Here is a 26,845-nt window from a genome sequence, read left to right as displayed (position 1 = left end):
ATCTACTTGGCATTCCTTTTCTTCATCCCCTTTGAAGTCTTTTATTAACACTGCCCCTCAAGTTAATTAGGATCTATGTAAGATAGTAAATAATGTACATTCTATAACACTTTATTTACATACTTGAGATACTTGATATTTTGCGCTTCCCGATTTACCCTGGTGGTCGGTGGGAAACTTCCGTAGGACCGGACCGGCCACCCCCCAGGGATTGAGTCCATGAGACTGACTAGGATTTATCATTTTTTTTCAGATACTTGATATTTAGTAAAAAGAATTATTCAACAATTTCTTTTCAGTTGATAGAAAGGGCTTGCAATAGAAATCTATTATTTATATTTTTTATTAATTCACAATTAATAATTCTAATATAGTTAATGTTTATAGATATATTCAATTGCATAATTCTTGTATAGTTCTTCTCACTATATATTTCTTATTTTATTGTTAAAGTTTTTACATGAAGAATTTCATTTCTCAATATTTTTAATGGATCTAGTATAAAAAGTCTAATTCCACCACAACAACAATAACAATAACAATCTAACCTTTATCAATCGGCTATATAAATCCTAAACTAAAATGTAAATCCCACCAATTCTCTAAAATGTTTAAAAATTAAAAATCCCTGAAATCCAAACTAATTTACGGGTACGAATCTTTGGTATGGGATTCTTTTATATCCCAAATCAAATTGAATTGGGTCAATTTTTATAACTATGCTCATGGGCGTTGAAGCGGACAAAAAATTATAGAACCGGGTTAAGGATATTGGGCCTTCATTCATAATCACTCGTTCCTGGACATTGCAGGAACTAATCCATTAAACAGGAATTGATGATTATGTAGGAAAGGTCCATATCATACTTACTCCCAAGCTCCAAAGAAATTTTGTCCAGTTAAACGTAGCAGGATTAGAGATGAAAGAAACCGTGTCAGAAGAAAACGAAAAACGTACCGCAAGTATTAATAGTAGTTTGTGAATGAGCTAAAACGAGCACGGCCACCACTGACCACCTGCATGAAAAGAAACATACGATAAATACATCTAGTCAACGTGTTACATGAAAGTGGAAGCTCTCGACAAAACAACAGACAATCAAATTGCAATTTTAAAAGTGGAATTGTTTCATTTTCCCAGAGGATTCGGGAAAGAACTACGCTTTCACGTACGTATCTGTATCATGCTTTGAAGATAACAAGCATTAATCTCTCAGAAAACATATCACGGCATGAAGAAAGAACAAAAACACAAGGATAGACCCAACGTCTGCTTGTTGTGGCTACATAATTATCTTAACAATATTAAAAGTGGAGAATGTTTAGGAATGTAGTTGACTTGCTAGGGTATTGAAGTATCCTTTTTGTGGTTGATTAAGCAACCATGATCCCTCTTTTATGTTAGCATTTCAAGCACAAAGTACATTTCCAAATTATTTATTGTCCAAGTTTGCCAGATGAAATGGATCGACAATTAGTCACCCATCGTCCAATAGCATTCATTTGCACAGCAACGATGAATTAATGATTGTCTTTCATCAACACAAATAAAAAGGGCAAAAGATAGTCAGTCATTAAGAGATCTTTGTGGATTGTAGCGAGATGCGAGAAATGCTGCAAAATCTTGAGCAGTGGAAATGGAATGGATCTGCTAACTTAGCAGATATCAGTGACAAAGACTACTAATGAATCTCATAAAATTAAGAAATGCTTGTGGTAGGATACGAGAAATCTGGCTTGTGGGGAATGCGTCTCTTGGTTCTTGACAAAGTGTATATTGGGTGGGTTAATGAATCAATCAAGAAATAGCACCAGCAAAATTTACAAATTCCAACAACTCCTCTTCTGAGAAAGGAAAACCATTCATTAACCTTGATTGGAGATAATTTTTCATCAAGTAGATAGAAAACCAAGTATCGTTGCTTTTCAGCTAAAGACGCATGTGACCTGAAACCAGAGAAACTAAGGTAATCAGGTCTTTTCAAGATCTCACAGAAGACTGATTCTATTTAAAACTTGAGTATGCTTTGTGGCATGAAATATACACACAAGGATGAAGACACTATCACAGATAAGTCTTTGGTTGGTCAAGTTCACAGCTTTTACCAAAAGAGCAAGCATGGGTTTTTATAGAGTTGATGGATGCATGTAGGTCAACAATGGATAAACAATTTATTGGTTATTTACATGAGATGAAGGGAAAAGATGGAAATTTGAAAGATTGAATTAGAACATTCATCTTTGGTAGCTCATCCGTCAAGACTAGGCAAAACTTAATTCTTTCACATCCCTCTTCATTCTTCTGTCAATCTTGTATATCACAATCTTTTCAATTATCATTCCTCTAGAAGAAAGATAGTCTCGAATGTCAATTTGGCTTCACTTTATTTGTGCATTTTTTAAATACTTTTTTGTCAGTACCCAACTACTAGTTTGCAGAATAACTAACCTGTGACTGTAACTGGATTGTTCAGACCACAAAAGAGATTGCAAGTCTCAAGGAATGTTTCCAGACTACAATTTGTTGATGACAAAACGCTGAATTACTAGAGAATGGTGTGAACTTTTGAGGCTTGGTTTAAATACAACAACTGATCATATCTAATTTTATTTACAAATTTTATGATATCCTAAAGCACAAGTTTTTTTAAAATGCTATACTCATCTGGATAGGTTATGTATATACTCATATATTCCCATCAGAATATAGATAGTTTGAAGCAGTAGAAGATATGCATCAATTAACTATATGAAAATAATCTTGGATGATGTAGACTAACATGGTTGCATTCTTTCTACATAACGTACTCAGGAAGATCTCTACTATCAAAGAAAGAAAAGAATATTTAGACAATCATACATGAGAGAGTAAGAAAAAGAAAGATAGCTAAACAATCTTTAGTGAAAAATGAATGCTTTATATTTGTTAACAAAGAAGAGTGCCTCTGTGGATAAGATAAAATTTCAAATCATTCTATACAATAATATTATACTCAAAAGAGCTAAACTAAGATGATGGAAACTGCTGAAGTTGACTCGACAAGAAATATGTTACAAATAAAGCATGAGTTAATCAGATACATACAAAATGCTGCACAGAGCATAAATGGTCTTTGATGGAGCTATCTGGTTTCCCAATTCAACCTAAATCCATCACACTTGTGAACTTCAAGAGCAGCCATGATGCATCATCACATCAACAATCATGGCTATGACAAAATTGACATCAATAACAGCAGCTCCTTCACCAGAACCTGCATTTTGAAGTAGATAGTACTATCATAATAATATACCAACATGATTTCCTTGCATGGATAAATACTATACAGATGGCAATTGTAAAGAATTGCCATGATGCAGTATCTCTTATCTTAATATGAAGTTGACACTCGAGGAGGTTTCACCTAAGAAACAGATTAACTATTGTTGATAAAGTTATCAACTAAAACTTTGGCCTTATCATTACCAAGGGTAGCATGACCGACAGGAGAGAGCAACTTATAACAAAAACAAGCATAGTTCAAGGCAAACTTTACAACTCGGTGGTTCTTTCATTGTGCTGTGGATAGGGTGCAAATATAGTACATGCAATTTTCAAAACCTTGCATAAATCATTTCTTTGGCCAATGCTTATTTTGAGGACTTGAAAGTCTTTTCTCTGAACCTAACATAAGTCGTGGAACAAGGGCTAAATGTTTGCTCCAATTATTTGAGGTCTCTATATGGATTTTTACTTAAACGTCAAAATTAAGAGAGCTCTCCAATTTATGCAGGGTGATGTAATGGGGCCAACAGATCCCACTTAGTGGGATAAGGCTTGGTTGTTGTTGTTGATGTAATGGGGCCAACAAATCACTCTGAGATAAGCCGCGGTGCGGCGCGGCGCGGGGGGGGGGGGGGGGGGGAAGGGGGGGGGGGGGGGGGGGGGGGGTGTTTTATTGCCATCTACTTAGGATTTCCTTTGCTCTTTTTCTACCCCTTACAACTTCACCAACTATAGAATATGTTGATAGCATTTGAATATTTCTGCATCATTCCTACCTGTTTATTCTATATTATAATATATTTTGGTTACACTTAATTGCTCTTGAACATCAGTTTCTTTTTTGATTATCTTTTCTGAACATTAAAGTACACATCCATTTCAACATTCTCATCTCTACTATATATATTTTTGTGATGTTTTTCCTTACAACTGAACATTCTAATCCATAAAGAATGATAGGGTAGGGTAAACCATAATTTATAAGATGTTTCATTTACCCTAAGACATACACAATAAAGATGCTATCGTTAATTGAATATGGACTGTAAAGATACTGAATGGGAAGTATCTGTTCAGCAAAATAGCACTAGTCTCAATGTATCCCATGAAAACAAGAAAGTTATTAATATATAACTGTATGTGATAGTAAAACAGAGATACTTCAGAGAAAGAATAGCCCTGGTTGATTCTTACCAGAAATTTCAACTAAAAAATCAGGCAATAAGCAAATCAAATACCATAGTAAAATGCAATGGCCCTTCAAATAACAAGTTAAAATGCAAGGCTAGATAATGCTAAATTATCTGTTATCATCAAATGTTAGTGCAAATGCAGATCTGATTGTATACCTCATCAAAGTAACTGTTACTTGTCTGATAGTTCAAACTCATCAGCAACAATATATGAATCACATTTACACAAGGATGCAAAAGGGTAGGGGTTTATTAAGTACTTCCTCCCCCACCCCACCAACCTGCTTAAGTAAAGTTCAAGTACCTAATAATAGGTTGGTTAATTGATAAAGGCAATACAGATTCAGGTCGAGCTAGAGTTTGATTAAATTTGCAAGTACACAGATATATTTAAGTTGAGTACTAGTGGATACCCATGAGTAATAGACATGGTTTGAAATCTCATACCACGTCAAGCGAAACGGTCTAAATCTATCGTTCTAGTAAATTACCAAAACTAATACCACTCGGCACAGACAATATCTCCTTATATTCATCTCCTTCATCTTTCAACCTTCAATCCGTTAGTTACACTGCATTGAAATATCAACATCTCCTTCCTCCTTCAACCTCAAATCTATCATTGGCACCATGCATCGAAATGTCGACAAGATACCGAAACAGTATTGTTCTAGTTAAAGATTGAAACTTCAACATGGCTTGAGATTTTAAACCTTGAGTATGGATGTGATATTTATCATAATCACATAAGATATAGGACCTTGCAAACAAGAATATAAACTTGGAGAAAATTTTGGGTTAGGTCGTGATGACTAACCAAGTTTCAGTTTGACTGGTATCAGAAAAAAAGAGTAAACAAGCCTATAACATACATGATACAACACCAGCTATGGTATCAAATTGTACTGACATGAGTCCACAACTTTAAAATGACAAATGAAGAAAGGTACTAAGAAAAATATGATAATACCTTTGAGGTTGGCAGAGCAACACTCCAATTTTCTCATGGGAATGGGCTTAATCCTTTCAAAATAATAAAAAAAGACAAAACTTTAGTAAAATAAATATTTAATTTCAGTAAATACAGAAAGCAATGAGATCCAAAAACATATATAATCACCATGCAAATCAATATAATTTCAGTTCATTGATCCCCGGCACCTGCAAAAGAGGAAAATATATCATAATATTTAAGGATAAATGCCGTGCTTTTGATTCTGAATTTGTGAGTGCATGTTCACATCTAAAATTCATGCAGTGCATAAACTATACTTGATGAAAGCATACATGCACAGTAGAGAGTAATTTGTAGGGGCACTATGACTAAACAGATTTCGGTCTGAGTAGAGAACAAGCTTAACCTGGTAGCTAAACATGTTAAGAAGTAGATAATCCTATTTTGAATTGGTATAGACATAGAGCTAGCCACCTTGTTGCTAATCAGCCAAACTCTTAAGAGTAATAAGGACTTGCAATGAGCTTTAGCTAATTCCAATTCACATCTTGCATATTTAAGAACCCAAAATCAATAAAATTCATTATGAGATTTCCCTAATATAACAGCATTATCATCAACTCGTGTTTATCCCAACCAGTTGGGGTAATTTTATCACTCCATTATGCTTTATTCAAGGCTATATCATTACCTGTGCCTTCAAGCCATGTTTATCCAAACTATGTGGTCAAGTGTATGAATTTTCTTGGTCCATTGAACTCTAATACAAAGTAGTATCATTAGTTACAAACGATCACCTAGACTTACAAAAGGTAAGGTTAAAATTCATGCCCATGTGTAGATAAATTTTAACATTGGCTATCTAGGTCTCACGCAAGCCTCAATCTTCTTTATCTAAGCTTCAGGCTGACATTGCAAAATTTTTGACAAGGCTATCTCACTAATTCTATTCAAATCAATTAAATGATTTTTCATTGCATTAAATAAAATCTTTTTTAACCATCCTCTACTATGATTCACACTTCCCCCTCTAAATATTAATACAATTATTCTAACTTTAGAAGCTATTATCAACCTATAAAAGAGGAAATTTCATGGCCTACGAAAATAAAATGGATGAGCAAGCACAAGAAATTTTTTCCACCCCATGAAAAAGAAAGCACGACTATGGATATAGCTATATGCAGGCAGAAGACTTGCATAATAGGATTGACATCTAGGAATGCCACTAGGAATGAGCGAACATAATGAGAAAAGAATTTCTCTCTACATCCATTGTCCCTTGATTGCCTAACACTTTCACCAGGAAAGCATAAATGACCTATTATTTTCTTAGGAAAGTTTCCATTTAAACAGATGGGGCACCCAACAACCAGTGATTGTTCTCCATTTTAATGGCCTAGCCTTTACATCATGAATAATGCCTTGATAAATCAAATCTTGGTTATTGAGTAATATACCTAAAATATATAAACTCTCAGTGACAGGTCTTATCTACCAACTAAACTTTTTCTTTAGTTATTACCACAACAACAACAACCAAATCTTATCCCACTAGTTTTTCTTTAGTTATTATAAAACCATTTTCGTATATTCAGTCTTAATTTTCTTTAAATTATTTAGTTTCAAGTTTATAAACCATTTTAACTAAACCGTTAATTAGCAAAACCACAACATCTTTATCAAATATTATATAAAATTTTAAGAGTTCAAAACAACTGCCCTACTTATCTATGGAGGCAATAGTGAAAATATTCAGGTGCTGCCACAAACAACCCTAAGCGAGGGCTTGCCACCAATTTGATCCAGATATCAATACAAACAGGACAATCATGTAAGGGTAAGATGGCAAAGAAAAAGCATCAAATTTGAAGAACAGAAAATAAAAGAAATTTCAGCGTAAAAAATTGATTGCCAGCTTCAACTGACAACCTTGTAAATTGTAAGTTTCAAGCACCCATCATTGCTGTCTTCCGACAGCATGCAAAGTTAGAAAACACAGAGTAAATACCAAATCAAATGACCAATCATGTATTTTAATAATCACCAAAGCATACTAAAGGACTAGTAACAGTCAACAAATAATAATTCTAACAGCATGAAAATGTCCAATATATGGGAAAAGGCTAATTTAATATACCTATGAGAACCACAGTTGCAAGGGATCTTTACTTCTTCCAGGGGAAATTTGTAGTTGTAAGTGATTTCCTCGCCTGCAGATATATGTCTCTTCGCATAGATGAAAATCTTCTTTTGACCCTCGACAGTAATTACTTTTGTGTAACAGTTTGGCTGAGAGGGGGAAAAAATCATTCAAAATTATGAAAAATAATAATAATAATCATTAACCAAGAATTAGTTAAAGTCACTACCTCACAAGAATGATTTATAAACCTTGCCAATCCACCACGTTTTGTTGCATCAACCTTCATGAATAAAATAAAAGTGAAATCCACATGAAGATGAAGCAGCTAAAAAATCACGATGATGAAAAAATGTGGCTATTAAAGATTCAGAGCAGGGTGGATATAAGATGAGGTATCCTTGAATAGCAGCAATAGCTTCCTGCATTTTCTTTTTGTACCTTGAGAATTGACTAATCAATCTCTCTATACCAATTGGGACTAAACAATATTGACAGAAAGCCTAAAAAAAGACAGTACAGTTTTAAAGAGATAACACGAACAAAAAGAACAGAAGCAAACAACCAGAAACAGGTCATACAAATGAAATAAATATTCTGTTCAGCAAATTGATATAAACTTAAAGAAATTCACACACGAAACAACCATAGGCTTTCACAGAAAAATCAAAGTTCGGAGCAATATGATAATGTCACTCTGAAGTTTTAATGATACAATCAGACTTAAATGGTTCAACCTTTTGGTCCATAGTATCAAAATAATAACTCAAACAACTCAATCCCAATATTTCCAGTATGCATTTATGTGAATATTGTCCCAAAAGTTTTTAATGATATACTGATGCTTAAAATAGTTCATGGTTTGGTCCATATCAAAATAACAACATAAACAATTCGACCTCAAGATTTCCAGTAAATATGTGGGTTATGCATCCATAGAATATACCCACAGTTTTGCTACCTACCTCAATGTCCTTAATACGTGGATTCAAAATAGATCCCGTGTAGGCTAATTTGTCTCTGGAAACTCACTGAACAAGCTAAAATTTTTATTAAGCCTTAAAAAAGATCCATAAGAATATTCTGAAAGTTTTACACCTAACTACAGACTTTAATCTAGGAAATGCTGAGTTATGTATTGCTGAATAAAATTAGTGTTGCAAAATAAATTTATCCATTTTCTGAAAAGTTGACCTATAGTCATGTTTATTCTAAGTCTCCTTTATATTACAATAAGTCTCCTTTATATTACAACTACTATAGATGAGAGAGTTTCAGCAAAAGCACTAGTATAACATAAATTACTCACCACATAATCATCATCTAACCGAAAGAGGTAACTACTGCCAATTCCCATCCTTTCGTACAGGCGCTCACGTGTATCAGATATCTGCAAGTACTGTGCCCCTTAGTTTTCTTTAAAAGCTATCTCATTGAAGAGTTGCAGAAATAATATATTTACCCGTCGGCGAATCAATTCCCCCACATATTCAATCACAAATTCTTCTGCATCAATTGGTTCTAGAGCAACCAGACCCCAGTCATGTATCTTGCTTCTCTGGAAACATAATCTTTTCTTCCTCGCCTAAAAAACATAGAAAGGTGAGCCCCAGAAAATGAGTTTAATGGCTTTTCATGAGAAATGCTTTTTGTTAGAAACCTTTATCTGTGTTGCTTTCAATAATTCAGCCCCATCTGCAGCAGCAAGAAGGTTACGCAGCTTAACGCGGTTTGTTCTTGCAGAAGGGCCTTTAGAATTTGAATTTCGCAAATAATTTCCACGGAAACCTATTGAAAAGTACTGAGTACGAATTCCTCTTATGTAAGCCTTCTCCGATGGAAGTGCAGCTCTAGACCATCTATGCCACTCCCAACCATTAATGGAAGACCGTGCACAATCATCTGACGTAGGACACGGAATTGTAGATTTAACCTTCCTTTTGGCAGAGTGCTTATGCTTTCGTTTTCTAGATGAAATTGTAGATTGTAATTTAGAATCCTCAGGAATTGGTGAAAGATGCTTAAACTCTTCCTTCATCTTCTTCAGAAAAGAAGTTTGTTTTGCTGCCAAATAGAAAGAAGAAATAGAAAGTTTAATTACATATCATTTCTAATAATAAATGTTTGATACCAGAGATCAAAAGAAAAAGAAGCTACATCCTTACACTTCATTGTGTCACTACAATTTGCCAAAATTTTTGATTCATCCTGAACACTAAGTTTATGTTTTTTATTTTCAGAAAATTTATCGACTGTGTTGGAGCTGGAACCCTGCTGTGATACCCAAGGATTAGACTCTTTTTTTTCATTACTAGACTGGCACTTGTGAACAACAGCAGACATCTCACTAATGGCACTACATGAATCATCACCAAAAGAAATCATAGCATTTGAATTGGAGAATGTGGGCATTTCTTTGGCATTCGGATAAGCCTTCCTCAATCTCTGTCTTTTTCTTGGGAAAATAGAAGAATCAAGTGATTCCTTATGGTTACTAGCTTGACAGCATGAATTCTCTAGCAGCTTCCCAGTCTTGTAGCTACCAAGTTCTTGGGAACTCACACTTCTTAGACTCATGCTTACTACTGACTCTGGAAGTGATTCGATCATATTCTGAGAATGCAAGGTGCTCACATCCTGCTTTGATTGTTGATGATCCTCCGATAGAACTAGGGGTTCAAATATTTTCTTAGCAAACCTTTTTTTCTGGACATAAGTATGCTTTCCAGTCTTCAAAGATGAAGCAGTCAACTTTGACTTATTAGAATATCCAGAATTTCCCTTTTGATTCTTGGAAGCCAATGATAAACTAGAGGTAACATCTTGCAAGCAATCATAGGATTCATCCTAGAATTAGTCATTGAACGATAGAAGAATTAATAGAAACCCAATAAAAAGCTGACCAACATACATCAGTAGATGAAGCAATAAAAGATCACACAAATGAAAACCTAAAATATACCTCAAGCAATTTTTCTTGGTGTCTTGTCTTCCTGTCAACTTTTGTAGCATCCAGTTGAACTTCTCTCAAAGAATGGCAAGACTGAAAATATTGATTGAGCATATAACCAAAGTAAGTGTACTTCAACTTCTTAAGTACATGATCATGCAACTTTTGTCTGAAGACTGCCAAAGTTGCATACTTATCCAAGTGTGAAATGTGCTCAATCAACTTTTGAGGCCGAAATTTATTGTTTGGAAGGATCATAATCGAACAATTATCCATCCCAGGAGGAGGTGGTTCATCAGTAATATCAACACCATTATCATCTGAAAAGTCAGATCCCAATTGTTCAAAAGCATTTGAAGATGCTGTAGAGGGACTTGCTGGCTCTGTTCCCAGATAATCTGATTTTCAATTACAGAATCTCAGGAAAATACAAAATGTCTATACATATGCAAAATAATAAACAGTGGTTATTCTTTTTTTCATAAGAGAGAACCATAATTACCAGAAGCATTGATCCCAATATCAGCAGTCATGTCTTGCAAGCTACACAAGGCATGTTGATTGTTTTCAGTTACATCAAGCTTGTCCTGCAATCAGAATAATAAATGATAAACTACAAGCAGACAATGTAGCATGCAAAAGTGGAAGCATACAACTGAGGGACAACAAACATAAGGCAAGTGCCATTAACAGCAAAATCAAAAGAAAAGCCTATTTAACTTACATCATTCAAATTATTGTTTGATGCCAAGCAAAATAAATTTGTTAGTTCCTCTATTATGGCATCCTCAAAGAATCTAAACAAAGATATCTTGGCTGACACATACAAATCATTTTCTAGAATTCCTTGAATTCTTGATGAATACATCTCCCTCTCTTTCAGTAATTTACAAGCTCCTGGAATCAATGGCAAAGAAGAAGCATAAAAATTCTTCTTGCTTGATCCAAATTCTGGTGCAGAATCCCCATCATGTGTCAGAGACAGAAGTACAACCTAACATCAGAGCAAAAAACATGCATGAAAAAAATCAGTATCATTAGAGAATATATGCTGGCTTTAACCCAAAGGGATTCTATGGAGAAGGATGAGTATACTTTATCATCATCTTTCTTCATCTCACCCATCTTAGGCAAATCTTGCCTCCCAGATTCAACAATAACTGGTAAATCTAACCGGCGCTTTCTTTTAAGCCATGAACTACAATATTCCACCGCCAGATTAGAAAAGAAAGCATCCCATGAAGCTTTCATGCAATCATAGTAAATGAATTTCCGAACTGCTAATAACAACTCTGGAAAGGTAACGCAGGAGCCAGAAGAGAATTCAAAACTGTCCTGTGATGAAGCTACCTTCTGCAAAATTTAGAAATATATCAGCAACCATTTCCTACAAAAAAAAGTGAGAGATTTTTTTGCATCATGAAAAGAAAAAAAAATTACCGAGAACAAAATTAAAGAACAGTAATGTTCTCTGATTACCTTTCCTTTACTTGAATCATGTTTTCTATTATCCTGATATGTTGGTTCTGGTCTGTCTTGTCTCTCAGCTTTTTTCGATAAAAAGAAATCAGGTATGATGCTGCTCAAGATTTCATCTACCAGAACACGGCGTGCAGCTTTCATTATGACAGGATGCAGTTGTGTTGAAACTTCATCTGATACATTAGAAATGAAAATGGAATGACTGTTGGAATGCTTGTTAGTAACCTTGGCCTTAATATTAATTTCAGAAATATGCTGGCTGCTAATTGTGCTCCAATCCTCAATTAGAGATGCCAATGTAAATGGCCCAACCAAATTATCAACATGATGTATCTGAGAAAGTAAAATTTTAAATGTTTGCATATGAAATGGAAAACAATGAAAGCAAATAGCAAGCTCAAAAAGAAAGACCTATCAAAGACTATCATACCCAAAGAGCGAGAGGATTGGATTAGTAAATGTGTATATAACACCCAACAAATAAGTATAGCCATCCCTAGGAGTGTAAACGAGTGCTCGCGAGCTATTCGGATCTTAGTTCGAAAAAAATTCGTTCGAGTTTGTTCGATTAAGTTATCGAGCAGAGCTCGAGCTCGAAAACATTATCGAGCCGAACTCGAGCTTAACAATAACTGATTCGTAAACTCGCGAACATGTTCGTTAGAGGCTCGCGAACAATAATTGATTCGTGAGCTCGCGAACATGTTCGTTAGAGGCTCGCGATATATTACATGAATTATAAATATTATATATTAACGAGCCAATCTCGAACTAAGCTCGTTTAACTTTTAAATGAATCATTTTCGGACCGAGCTCGAACTAAGCTCGTTTAATTTTTAAACGTGCCATTTTTGAATAGAATTCAAGTCATTCGCAAACTATTTAATTTCATTACGAGCTGAGCTCAAGTTTAAAATTAAAACTCAAATCAAACTCGAGCCGAGCTCGAGCTTAGGGAAAACGAACCGATCTCGAGCTCAAATCTCTTACTGTTTGGCTCGGCTCGATTCGATTACACCCCTAGCCATCCCTTTGATTGCTCCAAAACAAACTACTAATATTAAAAATGTTCACACAAATATGAGTAGATTCAGTACACAGCCAAGGAGACTTTGTCCAGTACTTGACAAAGCCAACTAAAAAAATACCAACCCAATCATTAACTCTGTCCTAAAGCATTTCTGTTGCATATATTGCATTAACAACTAGTTAATAGAAATCTCCAGAAATCAATAAGATTTTTAATGTTCTTTGATATGATAGTATTAGGCATTTTTATGTTTATTGATGGCAAAATACTTTAAACTAAGGGTCAATTTGAGCAGGGTCTGCTCCTGCAAAGAACTGCAGGAATAGTTCAGATAGATATTCACAAGAACCATGTAGTTGACAAAAAAACAACAATAACACTCATAAAAATATACAATAATGCTAATCAACTGAACATGACATTGAACCAGGACAATTGCATTTTCTTACCATTAAAGAACCATCAAGGTAACTGTTGTGATACCAATAATATAATTCAGCAAATGAATGAGCTCCGTGTTTGTTACCACCCTTGTCCTCAAACATCCAGCAGCTGTCTTCACTTGTGAATGACTGCAAACCAATTAACAATAATATATATTTCTCAAATGATTGGCAATTTAACCAAGCATAAAGTATAAAAAAAATAGAGTGATACAATACAGAAAGAATTACAGATATTGTTCAAACAAGAAGTCACCTGCATAAGCACCAATGAAGTATGATTCATTGCTGAGTTGAGCTTGCCCTGTTCTGCATTTTCAACTTCATATGAAACCATTGAACCCCGGCTTACCAATTCATGCATTTCGCTAGTTGTGCCAGAAAAATTTGAAGCATCACATACAGAATTTGACAACTGTCTTAAATATTTCAAAGGCATGGGATTCATGAAACTTCCATGTGCAACAGGATAAATTGGAAGTTCTTCTGGCAAGAACCCTGACGACAGGCCATTACAAAGCTGCTCTTGACTGTATGGTCCACACATATGGCCATCTTCGTTGATATACATCCATCCACTAACAAAATATTGACCATATCCAACACTAGCACTGCCATTTTTGAGTGGTACACAGGTGCCATGAGACAGAGACATGTTACTGCCATAATTTGAAGATGGAGAAATTCCTCCTACTGCTGCATATGTGTCCACAGGATCAGAGCAGCAGGAGGAACAATTAAATGCATCTGAATACCTAAATATCAAATACACAAGTAAAGAAATATAAGGCCCACCCTCTGAATGCTACAAAATAACTAGCATAAAGCAGAGGTTTACTGAGAAGATGAACAGTCATCAGCATGGTGACAAAAGTAACCACCAATTTCAGCTATACAGTTCCTAGATAGGTCGTGAGATAAGTCGAGTCCAGATAATCTCATTTCTTTATTTGATGGAACATTATGAGAACAATAGGATTCTGCCAAACATTGCTCACTGTTGCTGCTGCAGTCATGTAAGCATACTCTCCCCTGAAAGAGTTCCTCACTTGTTCCCTATGAAACCATAAAAATCAATTCAATAAATTTGATATCAACATCAGGTCCATAATATGGGATGGTTACGAAGCAAGAGGTTGAATATATGAACCACACACAGCAATTTAGCTCCTACTGGTTGAGGCAAGATGTAAACATTATGCTCATAGCAGAGAAGTTACAATGTTCTAACCATGATATAAGCTAACCTAATAGTGGCTAATAGACTGTAGACAACAAATTTGACTATTCAATATCCAACAGTGACTTTGAATACTATGTAAATATGCATTCCAAATTATCATAATCGGATGATCCTCATTAGGTGCCTTTAATTAGTCCAAACAAAATCTCCATTGTCACAATCAACACCAATACTATGAGCTTCAAGTATGAGATACAAGATCACACTTGTTTAATCGCCATGGTAAATTGGTGATTCCATCACCAAAATCAAGCATCTCCTCTACATTACTCATATACATATTCTTCGAAGTTATGAAGCAAATAAATAAAAGCTTCAGACAGGGATGGTTGGCTAGGTATGCACAGTCCCCGCTAAAACAGCGTCCAAAACTAGTAATTTGCACACAGTGATGAAAATTAAAGCACAGAAGTTAGCACTTTGCATCAAGCGTAGATGTCTACTAAAAACATGAAATGTAACGCAATTTTATTGTGTGTTTTGAGAACGATGAAATCTGTCAGAGAGTCATGGCCTAAAATTATTTCTCAAATAGCATCTCAACTTCGGATTCCCTCAAAATACAAATCATCTTCGTGAGAAATAAGGCCGCACGAAGCTTCATACTATCCGATCGTGAACCCAGGCAATCCCTTGGTGAAACAGAGAAGGAACAAATGCGTCTAAGAACACGGGGTACGAGATCAAGCGTGGCGGTCTAGGAAATTGGGGTAACAAAAATTAACATGGAAGAATGAAAGAGATATTCACCGGATCTGCCCGTGAGAAGCAAATCCGCGGGATCCCTCGAGCTGGAAAGGGGTCGAACTGCGGCATCTTCTCCGGCAACCAAAATCGAAACAAAGCAAGCCCCGACAAATCTCAAGGAGGTGATGGGATCGATATCGCCCTATTACAGAAGAGGAACCACCATCGGGATTGAGGGGAGACGAGAAAGAGGGGATGAAAAAGGCGGTGAAGCGGCGGTGTCGATAATATGCGAGGGCGTGCAGAACAGTTAACCGAGCCAAATTCACTTTATCCAACTCGAATCGAAAAATCCAAGTATTTAATTAATATATAATTATTAAAAGCGTTTTAAAAATTAGAAGGGCGTTAATAGTTATACAGACTTGTTATAAAGTGTTCAAATACATTAATTTAATTTAGTCAAAAATATTATATATAAAATATTAAAAAATTATATGAAATTTTTTATCAATTTAATTAAAATTATTTAAATTTTATCAAAATTATTATATATATTAATTATAGTAAATAATTATTATAATATTATATCAACTATTTAATATGGGTATTATGCTATTGCAGTAATTAGATAATGGTTGCTTAGCTAGATAATGGTTGCTATAACGTTATAGGTGCTAATTAACTATTATTATACTGTTGCTAATCAGTCCTTAAATGACTGCTACAACAGATTTATAGTGATGTTAATTATGTTGAAACGTTTTTATCAACCAATTTTGATCTAATTTTTATTTTTTAATGTAAAAATGTTCTTGAATTCAAAAAATAATAATTTATTTTAACATGTTACTGTTGTTTACAGTAACTATGTTAATTTTTTTTTTATAATGATCTAAGAAGATTGACTTAGTCTAAAAGTAGATTGTTTTCTTCATCCATCTGATAAATCTTAAAATATAATTTATATACATTTTATTGAAATTTAAATTTTTAATATATATATTTATTTATTTATTAAGTATTTATCACGTTTCACATCCGTGAGGATAATAACTATATCAAAATCGTTATAACTATAAAGTTAAATGAGAGAGAAGTAATAAAAAAATAATTAATTTGTTCATTAAATTCTAAAATAATAGAATATTATATAGTATTGTTACATGACTCAGTCAATGGACCAATTAATAAGAAACAGATATTTTAAAGGATATATTCTAATAATTATTATATCCTTAATTTTATATGGTCATAGGGAATAATTCTTTTATGACTCGGTCGTATGAGATAATCCTTCTTTATCCCCCGACAAATTCAACGGGAGATCCTTGATGTTGAGTTTGATTACCAATTTGGTAAAACATTGTCTGGATAATGGCTTAGTAAAGATATCAGCAAGTTGATCTTCTGTAGAAATATAAGAGACAGCTAACTGTCGAGTTGTCACACGTTCTTGAACAAAATTAAATCAATTTTCACATGTTTTGTACGAGCATGAAAGACTAGATTTGCAAAGATATGTGGCTCCAATATTATCACACCAAAGTTTTGGTGGAACATTTGATGCAAGATGAAGTTCTGAAAGAAGCGATTGAAGCCAAAGAATTTCAGATGTTGTATTGGCTATAACTTTATATTCAGCTTTAGTGCTTGAACAAGATATTGTAGGTTATTTTTTCAAATTCCATGAGATAAGATTTCGTCCAAGAAATATTGCATATCCACTAGTAGAACGTCTATCTTCAGGAGAGCTTGCCCAGTCTGCATCGCTATAAGCATGTAAGTCTCTAAAAGAATGACGATATAGAAGAAGACCATGTAAAGATAATGAAGTATTCTTTTTTACATTATCCTAATTTTGTTCAGATGGAGCATGCATAAATTGACAAGCACGATTAACTGCAAAGGTAATATTAGATCGTGTAATAGTGACATATTATAAGGCTCCAACAATACTTCGATAGAGTTGAGAATCAGACATAGCTGGAGATGATGGAGGTGCAGATAAATTGTTTATAGCAATTGGTGTGGAGATTGGACGTGCACCATCCATTTTAGCTCTTTGAAGAAGTCTAGTAATGTATTTGCTCTAAGAGAGGAGACAACCCTCATCATGTGGAATGAGTTCAATACTAAGAAAGAAATGAGCATTACCCATATCTCGAATAAGAAATTCTTGATTGAGAAGATCAAGTATAGTTGTGATGCCCTTTTGATCATTGTCGATTAATAAAATATCATCCACATAAATAAGAAAAAAGATCATAGATCCATCATTATATTTGTAGAAGAGAGAAGAGTCTATTTTTTATCCAGAAAATCCTTGAGCTTGTAACCAAGTAGATAATCGATGAAACCATGCACGAGGAGCTTGCCGAAGGCCATATATGCATTTCTTGAGCTGACAAACATGAGATGGAAATTGTGGATGGATAAACCCAGGTGGTTGCTCCATAAATATAAATTGCTCAAAATGACCATGAAGAAAAGCATTAGAAATATCCAATTGTCGTATAAGCTAAGTAGAACTGACAGCTATCGATAATAATAATCTGATAGATGTAATTTTGATAACGGGGCTAAAGGTGTCATGAAAGTCAATACCTGATTCTTGATTAAATCCTTTTGTTACAAGACGAGTTTTGTATCTTTCAAGAGAACCATCAGCTCGATGCTTGAGATGGAATACTCATTTAGAGCCCACAACATTCATGGAGGGAGTGTGCGGAACTAGAGTTCATGTTCCATTGTGAAGAAGTGCATCAAATTCTATAGACATTGCACAACGCCAATTCGGATCCTTGTTCGCTTGTGAAAAATAAGTCGGTTCAATAGATTTTGAAGATACCACTAAAGCTTGTGGAAGGGAATATCGGGTTGCCATTGATGGGCAACGTGCATAGATGTCACTTAAGGAAGCATACGACGAGAATCACTATCTTTTGAATCACTTGTTGATGGCGATGAGGAAATGGGCTGACAAGGTGAATTCGACGATGAACCTGTATTATTTGAGGAGTCAGAGCCCGAAGGCATATTATCTCTAGTTGGTGAGGCTTCCAAGATTGGACACGAGATAGGATCCAACATATTATCCCCTCTGATAGTGTTAGAGCGTCTTGCTCTTGTTGGAGCAGCAACTTGAGGTGATTCGGATGATATAGGATAGCTGTTAGAGAGCCTCGGAGCAGGACCTAGGATGCCATCACCTCTGACAATGTTAGGTGTCATCAAGAAAGTGTCACTCGTATCTGGAGGAGAGATTGAAGAAGCTGTCGAAAAAGGAAATAAAGACTCGTCAAAAGTAACATGTCGTGAAGTATATATCCGTCCAGTAGGTATATGCAAGCAATGATACCCATGATGCAAATTATTATAACCAAGGAAAACACATTTTGTAGTGAACGAGAGAATCAAGTTTATGTTTAGAATAAGGGCATAACCATGGATAATATGCACAACCAAAAATTTAAAGAAAAGTGTAGTTAGGAGTTTGATTGTAAAGTTTTTCTAAAGGACACTTATGATTAAACAATGGGGTAGTGATGGGAAAGTCTTGAAAAATCATCAAATGTTTGTGTACAGTTGTCCATTTAATTTAAATCCCAACAGGTAGGAAGTCGATTTATGAGATATGTTGCAGTACAGACAGCTTCAACCCAAAATTTACGTGGAACTGATGCATGATGGAAAAGAGCTAAGGCGGTTTCAACAATATGTCTGTATTTTCTCTCAGCAAAGCCATTTTGTTCTGGAGTATGAGGGCAAGAGACTCGATAAACAATTCCACAACAAACAAGATGACGATGGAGAGATTGATATTCGCCTCCCCAATCAAAATGAACAGAAAGTATTTTACGATTAAAATATCTTTCAACTTGTTTTTGAAAATTATAGAATATATCCAATAAATCAGATTTTCTTCTCATATGAAAGAGCCAAGTATATTTACTAAAATGATCGATAAAGATAACATAATAGAGAAAGCTATGGTTAGACAAAATAGGTGCAGGGCCTCAAACATCCGAATGAATTAATTCAAATGAAAAATTAGAAACATGATCAGATGAAGAGAAAGGTAGTTTATGACTTTTAGATTCCATGCAGGTCCTACATGAATGAGACTGAGGGGAGGTAGAGGAAGTAGGTAAATCATGTCCATTGATGATCGATTGAATAATGTGAAGAGAAGGATGACCAAGTCGGGCATGCCAATTTGATTTATTTGTACGCTCACCAATGAAAGCCTTGATTGAAGAATTTTAAAGATAATAAATGTCATGTTTGATTCCCCCAAAAAATAAGATAGTATTTGTCCCGCTAGATTTTATAAAAATAATGATTACGATGAAATTCAAAAATGACATCGTTATCAAGACAAAATTGATGTACGGACAATAAATTTGTTGTAATGGATGGGACGTGAAAGATGTTGCACATGCGAAAAGTACGATTAGATAAATGAATATATGTGTTTCCAAGGTTAGTAATTTGCAAACCTGAGTCATTGCCTACCTGCACCATGTTCGAACCATAATATGGTGTTACTTTTATGAAGATATTGTAATCTGATGTGACATGATGAGTTGCTCCAGTGTCAATATACCATTCAGTAGAAGAAAACTCTGGTGGTTTATCAAAAGTAGGTACGGATGAGAGCGCTTTAAGATGCATAGGTAGAATAGTTGATTGTCTTAAACCTTTAGGAGCACCAATAATCATATCGTCTAGGATATTGAGTACCAATATGCCCAACTCTGAGACAAATTTGATATCTACTTCGAGTATTCGACATTGAATGAAGAAAAAGAGAGAAGAGGGAAACGATGATAAAGAAAGAAGAGAAAAATATGCGCACTTGCGGCGGTGATAGAAACAAAATTACTATAGAAAGACGGAAAAAAATAGAGAGATCATGGCTCTAATACCATGTAAAGTTAAATGAGAGAGAAATAATAAAGAAATAATTAACTTGTTCATTAAACTCTAAAACAATAGGGTATTATATAGTATTGTTACATGACTCGGTCAATGGACCAATTAATAAGAAACAGATATTTTAAAGGATATATTCTAATAATTATTATATCCTTAATTTTATATGGTCATAGGGAATAATTCTTTTATGACTCGGTCGTATGAGATAATCCTTCTTTAATAACAACCCTTAGAAATTATTAAAAATAATTATATACTTTATTTTTTAATTTTGTTTTTTAGTTTTATATATTTATTATGTTGTTTATTATCTTGTTTTGCAAATTAAGCCTTTTGGACCTCGACCCAAGCTAGCCTAGGCATCCATTGCAACATGAGATCATCACAAGTGGGTTGTATTGTGCAAAAGTCTGACTCAAATTATTTGTTATTCTTCCATAATCATACTTTTCCAGCAACCCAACCCCTTTGGAATGGATAGCTTGTGCCTTTTCCTTAACCTCGACTCCACTAGAGTCTGACCTGCAGACTAGGCTGAGTCCGCAAGGTGTGATCGGACCGCGACGGTCCAACCCAATTTACACCTCTAGAATTATCCAGTTGCTTTCTGTTTGCAGGTCCTCCTTTCTTTGCTCAGATTGGTGCGACTAGTATTGGCCATTTTCAGAATTTGCTCAGTACTATAGTTTGGTCACACAAGTTGCTCTAGCAATTCCACTTAAGTTTAACGCTCTGTTTGGATGGGGTGAGGGAAGGTTCATTAACGGAAGGGGAAGGGAAGGGAAGGGAGGGAAAGGGGAGGGAAAGGGAGGGGAAGAGAAGTAACCTTGTTTGGGAGGAAGGGAAGGTTCATTAACGTAACATGCGATATCTTGTTTGGGAGGAAAGGAAAGGGAATGGAAGTTAAATATATAAAATGTCAAAAATACCCTTATTTTTTAAAATAAATTTATATGTGACAAACAAGTTATATCAAGGTTCATTTTTTAATTAGACAAAGTATGAATTCTTTCTTTCTTTTTTTTAAAATTTTTTTTTCTGGATATTGACTTGACCACGTGAATCTTCAAGGACACTTTATGTATGTTTACCATTCCAACTTAAAATTAAGGTCACATTTATACATATTGGCTTTTGACTTTTAATTGGTCAAACTAAAATCATCACGATCGTTACGAGTGGAAATGATTGTTTTTCTTTATAAAAGACGAACGAACTTGGTCAACCGATGCGTGTTTTTGTTGCTCAAATCAATAATTATAATCATCTCAGAACTTGAGAGTTTTGAGACACTGGTTGGAATAGAGACTTGAAGGGCAGATAAAACAAAACTACATCTACACACAAACATCCAAATGCATATTACATAATTATAATAACAAGTCTTACATTAAATAATCATAGTCTTACAATCATCCAAAATCACCCAAGTACATAACAACCATCTAAAATCATCAAGTAAGTCTTACATTAAATAATCATAGTCTAACAACCATCCAAAAGCACCCAAGTACATAACATCCAAATGCATATTACATAATATCCAAATATATATGCTCTAACAAGTAACAAACTAATCATGCAGTAGATTCTCTCTAGCCATCATTTGGAATAATAAATCTTTGCGACATTCAAAAGGGCATCCAAGTAGAGCTTTCAACATCTTCGGGTGTTCAACAAGATACAAATAGCATTTAGAAATTCTATATTGCTCAACACCTAATTGAGTCAACAAACTCCACACTTCATTCTCAGGAATGGGAAGTTCATTTGACTTAACCATTTCATGTGTTGAACTCATAATGGCTTGAGCTACATGGTCAATTGCTTTGCTTAGACTGTCATCATCAACTTTACCCTTCTTTGCACTCTTCTTCTTTGATGATGCTCCAACAAAAGAGTTAGCTTGAGATTTAGTTGGTTCAGAATTAGGAGTTGGAATTTGAACATCCTTATTAATTGCATTTGAATTATCCAAATGAATTTCTTGTTGAGAGATCATAAGATCAACTTCATCAATGGTTTCGAACTGATTTTCAGCAATATTATTCTCCACTTCAATGCTAGTCCTTTTCTTTCGCATTTCTGACGCAGTGTTGGCATGTTGTCCTGTAGCCCTATCTTTCCCATATAATTGAACTAACTTTTCATAATTTCGAATAGGCTTGCTCTTCCATTCGGCAACTGCTGGTTTGATCTACAAATTACAAGATAATTGTATCAAACATTCATTCATAGATAGTAGCACAAAAGAAAATCAAATATATTTTTTAAATGCATACACACCTCAATTAGTTGTTGCCAAACTTCAGGTTCAGCACTGAAGAATTCTGTGATGGGATCCCATGCAAAACCACTTATACCATTTTTGAATATATCGTAACATGAAAACCAACCTCTTTTAATATGTTTCATGCGATTTTGAACTTTATCCTTATCGATAAATTTATCAAGAAATTTTTCTTTCAATTCATTCACAATATTTTCGAATGCATGTGTAGTAAAGGTTCCACCAACTCTGTTGCCTATATTATGTTGGTTCAAATATGCATCAATAAGAGCATCATCCATTACTTTATTCCAAACACATTGATTATTCGCCTTATTTGCACTTGCATTTTCACTTTGTCCATCCTTCTTTTTTGGCATCCTTAAAAATTAAAATATAGTAACAATCAAAATAGAATCACATAAATAGTCATATGACATAACATTCAAGTAACATAATAAATTAAAATGTCAACATTCACAATCATCCAATTACAAGAAAATTTGTCCAAAATCACAAGATAAATAAATTAACATAAATATCACATATTATAATCTAACCACATAGCCGTAGCTATGGAATCCCTAATCAATTCTCCCCTTCTTGCATCTTCATTGTCATCTCTATTTCTATGATTTTCTTCTTGATGATCACTATTATTATTAAGTTCAGCATCAACCTCGGCAAGCAATGCCTCATCTGGATCAACATTAATCAAATAATTGTGCAAAATACAACAACAGAGAATAATTTCTGTTTGAGTTTCAACTCCATAATTTGGCTCTGTTGAATTGTGCGAGTTGATGCATACGATGCAACTTAATGAAATCATTATGTTTATCGTTTTGATCACCCATCTATAATCAAATAAATAAAAAAATAAATTAATATCATACAAGATATTCATACTGTTAAATAGAACATGTGTTGTAATTTCAGCTATATATCCTAATGAAAATGAATTAAATTTTAGCATCTTCAACAATGCTATTTATCTTATTCTTCGACTATAAGAACTAAGCTTTCATCCTCTTCCAACTCCACAAGATCCAAAACAATGTACCCAAAACAATGCTATTTATCTTATTCTTCGACAATAAAAAAAATGAATTGAAAGAGACAATTCATGCCATTTTTACTACTCCTACAGTGGTCATATATATCTAAAACAAAAAAAAAACTTGAGGAAGACTTAAAAAAAGGTGGTTTACGTTCACAATAAAAAAGACTTGAGGAAGATAACAAAAAAGGCATGAGGAAGATTAAAAAATGACAACTCCTACGTAGCTCTACGGTGGTCATGCATGAGACCACTGTATTGATAATACCCATTAGTTCTTGGCATCAAATAACTTTATCAAACCTTGTTCTATTTTAATACTTTCACAATCAAGCCATGTTTGTCTCAATCGTTTGGTGTCATATAGATGAATTTTATCCATCATACGATATGCATTTTATCTAAGATTTAGTTAAATCGAGAACATAAATTTTAATATAAAGAAAGTCACTCGATATCAAACTCTAAAAGGGAAGATAAAAGTGGCGTTATTAAAACAGTAAATCAAACAGGCAAAAAAGATGCATCCAAAACGGCAGCAACACTAGCGACCAGCAGGCGAGGAAGTCAAACAGGCAAAAAAAAAATGCAGATGAAGGCTTGAGGAAGAAAAGGACTTGAAGCGATGAGACGTTCTATTGGACGGCTGCGTTGGGACGGCGATGAGACGGAAGCTTCCTGTTGGACGGCTGCGTTGGGACGGAAAGGAGCGATACGACAAAACCTAATAGATGAATATATTTAATAATTAATATTTTAATAGAGGGTAAAATTGGAATAAATAATTTTTATATTTTTATTCCCCTCCCTTACACTCCCTTACACTCCGAATCGGAGTGTAAGGAATTATGCCGATTCATGGCCTTACAAGGGGAAAGCTTACCCTTCTTTCCCCTTCCCCTCTTTAACTCACCCCGTCCCAAACAAGCACTAATTTTCTTTTTCCCCTCCCTTACCCTTCTCTCCCTTTCCCTCACCTCCTCCCAAACAGAGCGTAAAGGTTTTAACCAAGGTAAAATTGACCCAACACTAATTGTTAAGACCCTAAAAATTGATATTTTTATAGCTCAGGTATATGTAGATGATATAGTATTTGGCTCAACTAACTCAAATTTCTTACAAGAATTTATAACGTTATTGGAAAATAAATTTGAAATGAGTTTAGTAAGTCAATTAACCTTCTTCTTAGGGCTACAAATATAACAAACTAGTAAGGGTACCAAAGAATTACTTAGAATTACTAATGAGGTTAGTAGTCTTTCTGTAAATCCAAGCTAGACACTAGTGCTTGACTTGACTAATCTAGTGAACACAACTATCATCAGATAGTTAGCTAGTAACTAAGATTAGGCACTTAAATGAGCTAAAATTCTTACTTACTTCAGGGGGAGTATGAGTCAAACTTTCTTTGTGTTCTTTCAAATCTGTTAGTTGAAAATTATTTTTGAAACTTATTTTTAAAAATATTTTTTTTCCTTAAAAATCTATTAGTTAATAATTGACTCTAATTCTTGCCTAAGCCTATTTTTTCTTAGCATTCATTTCTACTCCCTTAGACCCAGTATACTTATTATTTTTGATGAATGACAAAGGGGGAGAGTAGGGTTAAAGTCTAGAAAAAGTCTAGAAAAAGTCTAGAAAAAGTCTAGAGGGGGTATAAATAATAATTTTTGATTTGATCATATTCGTTCATGTGCTCATCTATAAAGGATTAGTACGAAGTAGAAATAAATGTAAGAAGAAAAATACAAGCACAAGAACACAAAATTTTATATAGTTCGAAACCCTCGATTTCTACTCCATAGCCTACCGTCCTAATGATACTCTACTATTTTTCACCTTGATGGAGACCTTTCAGATGTGGAGAAACCTCTTATAGATCTATTCTTATACAAATAAATATAAAGCAAAAAACAAGTGTACAAATAATAGAAAAAGAAATTAAAATGAACAATTTGTACTAAGAAACTTTGCTTTGATCGTTGTTTGTAGCTCTTGGATAGCCTCTTGAGATATGAAAAATATAACTACACAATCCTCCAAAATCTCTAAGAATAAACACTGAAATCCTTTATAAACCCTTCCTTTATAGCCTTTAGGTTGGGATTGATTTTCACCTATTAATCAACTGCATGCACCTATTAGTTGATTGCTCCATTGAATTTGATAGTTTCACCTACAGAATGACTCTTTCCTACTTAGCTTTACCACAATAGTTGACTCTTCATGGCCATGAATGGACTGCCACTAAATACTCGAGTAGTGTAGTCTAGTTTAGAACATTTTGTTCATTGCAATAATGACAATAGTCGACTGCTCCACTCCATCAATCAACTGATCCTCATCAATCAAGTTGATCAGTGAGTTTCAAATAATCTATTTGCTGCAATAGTATCATTAGTCAATTACTCAAAACCAACAATTAATTGATGTGACAACAAATCCCCATAAACCTCCTTAAATCTTGAATTCAGGATTTAGTGGTTAATCAATTGATTACTATTACCTAGCCTTCAACTTATACCTTTATTTCAAACTTACTAAGGCTAAATTCTTGCTTTGTCTAGTATTTGATTTATTTTAACCTAGTAGGACTTCCTTTGCCTAGTATTCGATTAACCTTGACATGTTGAGACTTTACCGTTATCTAACATCCGATCAACCTTGACCTGTCAGGACTTCATCATTGTCTAACATCTGATTAACCTTAACCTACTAGAGTTTTACCATTGTTATCATCTGGTTAACCTTGACCTATTAAAAATTCACCATTACCTATCATCTAGTCAACCTTGATCTATCAGAACTTTATCATTGTCCAATATTCAATCAATCTTGATCTACCAAGACTTCACCAGTACCAAACATTTGATCCTCCTTGACCTATTTAGAATTCTCTCATTGTCAAGTGTTTGATCAACTTTGATCTACTTGGACTTAAAGTCTCATGCCAAGTGTCCAATGCTCCACAACCCATTTGGACTTCATTTCTGATGCCAAATGTTTGGTCCGTCATGACCAACTTTGACTTCAGTTCATATGCCACGTGTTTGATCATGTATGACTCACTTGGACTTCTCCTTTATCAATTCTCTATTGGACTTTCAATCGTTAAGTGTCCGGTCAACTATGACCCACTTGGATTTCATCCTTGCCAACTCCCTATTGAATTTTCAATCATTAA

At 34.4% G+C, this 26,845-nt stretch overlaps 2 protein-coding genes across 5 annotated transcripts; both read right to left on the bottom strand.

The window, feature by feature from the left end:
• Window positions 1–345: 345 nt before the first annotated feature.
• On the bottom strand, window positions 346–15,641 carry LOC141847804 (histone-lysine N-methyltransferase ATXR7-like). Of its 4 annotated transcripts, XR_012603428.1 has the most exons (19): window positions 15,455–15,641; window positions 14,300–14,517; window positions 13,718–14,216; window positions 13,468–13,590; window positions 11,986–12,321; window positions 11,602–11,859; window positions 11,231–11,500; window positions 11,009–11,093; window positions 10,519–10,904; window positions 9,722–10,403; window positions 9,217–9,620; window positions 9,019–9,141; window positions 8,866–8,946; window positions 7,786–7,839; window positions 7,554–7,705; window positions 5,429–5,481; window positions 3,086–3,254; window positions 1,872–1,947; window positions 346–1,017 (listed from the first exon to the last, which is right to left on the bottom strand). XR_012603428.1 is itself a non-coding variant. In XM_074735892.1 (17 exons), exons 1-17 carry the CDS (start codon window positions 15,518–15,520, stop codon window positions 3,169–3,171), a joined length of 3,876 nt encoding a protein of 1,291 aa, XP_074591993.1. In that variant the 5' UTR covers window positions 15,521–15,641; the 3' UTR covers window positions 2,875–3,168. The 4 variants fall into 4 exon arrangements, 1 of the variants encoding a protein (XP_074591993.1); XR_012603429.1 differs by lacking the exon at window positions 1,872–1,947; XR_012603430.1 differs by lacking the exons at window positions 346–1,017; window positions 1,872–1,947 and adding an exon at window positions 5,579–5,619 and having other exon boundaries at window positions 3,164–3,254.
• Window positions 15,642–21,905: 6,264 nt separating this feature from the next.
• On the bottom strand, window positions 21,906–22,981 carry LOC141846976 (uncharacterized). Its single transcript, XM_074734987.1, has 2 exons — window positions 22,619–22,981; window positions 21,906–22,529 (listed from the first exon to the last, which is right to left on the bottom strand). The coding sequence occupies exons 1-2, from the start codon at window positions 22,979–22,981 to the stop codon at window positions 21,906–21,908; spliced, it is 987 nt and encodes a 328-aa protein (XP_074591088.1).
• Between the last annotated feature and the right edge of the window lie 3,864 nt (window positions 22,982–26,845).

Source organism: Curcuma longa, chromosome 16, assembly GCF_044706935.1.
Source record: "Curcuma longa cultivar G26 ecotype Majalengka, Jawa Barat chromosome 16, ITB_CL_G26_1.1, whole genome shotgun sequence".
NCBI lineage: Eukaryota > Viridiplantae > Streptophyta > Magnoliopsida > Zingiberales > Zingiberaceae > Curcuma > Curcuma longa.
The sequence above is the reverse complement of the archived record's forward strand: the minus strand, read 5'-3'. Positions and strand labels throughout refer to the sequence as shown.

What these genes read in the sequence shown, in the direction of transcription:
- LOC141847804 (XM_074735892.1), bottom strand. Translation starts at nt 15,520, where the DNA reads ATGCCGCAGTTCGACCCCTTTCCAGCTCGAGGGATCCCGCGGATTTGC. An exon ending in TTATAAATCATTCTTGTGAG is followed by an intron (nt 7,706 to 7,785) that starts GTAGTGACTTTA and finishes TCCCCCTCTCAG; the next exon opens with CCAAACTGTTACACAAAAGT. An exon ending in TTGCTCTGCCAACCTCAAAG is followed by an intron (nt 3,255 to 5,428) that starts GTATTATCATAT and finishes TTCAAAATGCAG; the next exon opens with GTTCTGGTGAAGGAGCTGCT.
- LOC141846976 (XM_074734987.1), bottom strand. Translation starts at nt 22,981, where the DNA reads ATGCCAAAAAAGAAGGATGGACAAAGTGAAAATGCAAGTGCAAATAAG. An exon ending in TTTGGCAACAACTAATTGAG is followed by an intron (nt 22,530 to 22,618) that starts GTGTGTATGCAT and finishes TGTAATTTGTAG; the next exon opens with ATCAAACCAGCAGTTGCCGA.